This window comes from Apaloderma vittatum, unplaced genomic scaffold (genome assembly GCF_000703405.1).
Source record: "Apaloderma vittatum isolate BGI_N311 unplaced genomic scaffold, ASM70340v1 scaffold42963, whole genome shotgun sequence".
NCBI lineage: Eukaryota > Metazoa > Chordata > Aves > Trogoniformes > Trogonidae > Apaloderma > Apaloderma vittatum.
In genome coordinates this window covers 1-3,173 of record NW_009707163.1, presented here as the reverse complement: position 1 = coordinate 3,173, position 3,173 = coordinate 1, and the positions used below count along the sequence as shown (strand labels likewise).

The following is a 3,173-nucleotide window of genomic DNA, read 5'->3' as shown; positions in this document are numbered from 1 at the left end:
AGAGAGAGAGACACGGAGAGGGAGAGACAGAGAAACCAGCAATCTTGAAACTCGAGCTTTTTTCCCCCCTTCCCCTCTTTTTTCTTTTTTTTTGTAACGATGTGCTAAAATCTCTCCTGCAAACCGGTAAGTACAACCTTTCTGGATCCTTTTGTTACCGCCTAGGGTCAAAGACACCCCCCTCTTCCAAAAAGAAGACATAATAATCATATTTATTTATTTTTTTATTGTTATTTTTTTATTACAGCCCTTGCAGAAGAGAAAGAACTTAAGTGGCTAATATTTTGCAAAGGATACAGAGAGACTGATACTGCAATATAGCTCTCATTTCTCTCCCTTCTTCCCAATTAGATGCTGGTTTTAATTGCAGAGGGTATTTCTCTTTTCATGCTTTCAACCATCTCCTCTTTCCCACAGGGGAGGGTTTCATTTGCAAGTTGATCCTAAGGATTTCTGTTCCTCTGGCATTTCTCTCCCCTTAATGCATCTTTCTGCTCTTAAGTTTGTGGATGGGGGGCAAATTTTTCTAGTTCTTACACGAGGAAGGCAGAAAGGACCTTTTCTGTTGAAAGATTAAGACTAAAAGCGACGATCGCTCCGAATAATTCTAATGGGCATCTCAGTGATTCAAGGAAGGCTGCATCACCGCCGTTATTATTACCATCCTTAGCATTTCTCTGTGCCCCTACATTTAAAATATCTGGTGAAAGGAAGGGTGAAACCATATGTTGAAGGAGCTGCATCTCATTAGTACAGTCTTATTTTCATCTCATTGGAGAAGAACGGTGTCTTCATTCGGGAACGTATATAGTAGGATAGATAATTTGCCGGCCGGTAAGTGTCAAGGTATTTTTTTTTTTTTCCCACTTCCAGCTTTTTAACTGGGTCTCCTGCTTGGTCCTGGGGGCACAGAATACCCTAATCCAAGGCAGGCTGAGCTTTTCAGTCCTAGGTCCCTCTTCAGCTGTCACTTCCCTTTAGATCTGCTGATCGCATGGGCATGTGCTTTAGAAAGATTAATCATCTCTAAATGCTTTAATCAGCTAAAATGACTAATATGTGGTATGTATTATTTTGATAATATACCAGTTGTGTTAATTCATCAGCGCACTTGAAAGGGGAGGCTTTTTCCTTTTTAAATCGGGGTCGTTACACATTTGCTGTTCTAAAGATACTGTGGGGATTTCTGAAGGGAACCGTTTCGCCAGGGACGCCGGCAAACCTTGCACATTCCTTTGAACTCACTCAGGGAAATCTATCGTGCTGGGAGGGAGAGAGATTCAAGGATGGAGATTCGATAACTTTGGGAGTTTGCATGTATGAAAGATGTAGTGCGACGCCGGAGAAATCTGCCCGCTGGTATTTCCCCCCCGGTAGTCGATGCGGGCGGCAATGGCTACGAAGCTAAAATTGCAAACGAGTACGAAATCCGCGTTAGTTCTAAACTCCGATCCTACGGTGGGAAACATGTGAGGACGCAACACGTTCAGCCCCCTGTGCTCGTGTTGCCGTGTGGTCTGCATGTGCTGTCCTCTTTATAGGTGGCATTTACCAAAGTTGGGGGGGGGAATGATAAGGGAGGCTGGTATCGCGTGATTAAACCTTCTAACATCTCTTAAGTATAAATCAGGGCAAGGCTCGCCCACTCGACACCCCTAGAGTTGGTTGTGAACGTCTGCCCAACAACTGCTGAACTTTCCAGGAGCCTAACACAAGTCTAGCAGGTAGGGGCTCAGCAAAAGGAGCGGGGCAGGGCAGAAATACTGAAATCTGCGTTTTTCTTCCCGTTGCAGCTTTGTAAACATCAACAAATGATGAAACCTTCCACGGCAGAGACGCTTCATAAAGGAAGGATGTTGTGGATAATTCTTCTAAGCACAATTGCTCTAGCATGGACTACACCAATCCCCTTGATAGAGGACTCGGAGGAACTCGATGAGCCCTGCTTTGATCCATGTTACTGTGAAGTGAAGGAGAGCCTTTTCCATATACATTGCGACAACAAGGGATTTATAAATATTAGTCAGATAACAGAGTCATGGTCGAGACCTTTTAAACTTTATCTGCAGAGGAATTCCATGAGGAAATTGTACACCAACAGTTTTCTTCACTTGAACAACGCTGTGTCTATTAACCTTGGGAACAATGCACTGCAGGACATTCAGACGGGGGCTTTTAACGGGCTCCGAGTCTTGAAGAGGTTGTATTTGCACGAGAACAAATTGGACATTTTCCGAAACGACACTTTCCTGGGTTTGGAAAGTCTGGAATATCTGCAGGCAGATTACAATGTCATTAAACGGATTGAAAGCGGGGCGTTTCGAAACCTAAGTAAATTGAGGGTCCTTATCCTAAATGACAATCTTATCCCCATGCTTCCCACCAACTTATTTAAGTCCGTGTCCTTAACCCACTTGGACTTGCGCGGGAACCGGCTAAAAGTCCTTTCGTACCGTGGGATGTTGGACCACATTGGCCGGAGCCTGATGGAGATCCAGCTGGAGGAGAACCCATGGAACTGCACGTGTGAGATCGTGCAGCTGAAGAGCTGGCTGGAGCGCATCCCCTACACCGCCCTGGTGGGGGACATCACCTGCGAGACGCCCTTCCACTTCCACGGGAAGGACCTGCGGGAAATCAAACGAAGTAAGCTCTGCCCCATGCTGTCCGACTCCGAGGTGGAAGCCAGCCTGGGCATCCCTCAGCTGTCGTCCAGCAAAGAGAACGCGTGGCCTACGAAGCCTTCTTCCATGCTGTCCTCCTTCCATTTCACCGCTTCCTCTGTTGAGTACAAAGCATCCAACAAGCAGCCCAAGCCCACCAAGCAGCCCAGGGCGCCCCGGCCTCCCCCGACACCCCGGGGCTTGGAGCCGAACCAGCCGCCTGTGGCTGCCTACCAGACCCGGCCCCCCATCCCCATCATCTGCCCCACCGGGTGCTCTTGCAGTTTGCACATCAACGACCTGGGCCTGACGGTCAACTGCAAGGAGCGAGGGTTTCACAACATCTCCGAGCTCCTGCCCAGGCCCTTGAACGCCAAGAAGCTGTACCTGAGCGGGAATTTGATCCAGAAAATCTACCGCTCCGATTTCTGGAATTTTTCTTCCTTGGATCTCTTGCACCTGGGGAACAACCGCATCTCCTACGTGCAGGACGGGGCTTTTATCAACCTG

General features: G+C 47.6%; 1 protein-coding gene across 1 annotated transcript; it reads left to right on the top strand.

Annotated features, from left to right (window-relative positions):
• Positions 1-530: 530 nt before the first annotated feature.
• LOC104271408 (SLIT and NTRK-like protein 3) lies at positions 531-3,170 on the top strand (the record flags this gene model as incomplete). Its single annotated transcript, XM_009866065.1, has 3 exons — positions 531-1,062; positions 1,794-2,715; positions 2,797-3,170. Coding segments are annotated over exons 2-3 (1,278 nt in total), but the record flags the coding sequence as incomplete, so codon positions are not given.
• Positions 3,171-3,173: the final 3 nt, after the last annotated feature.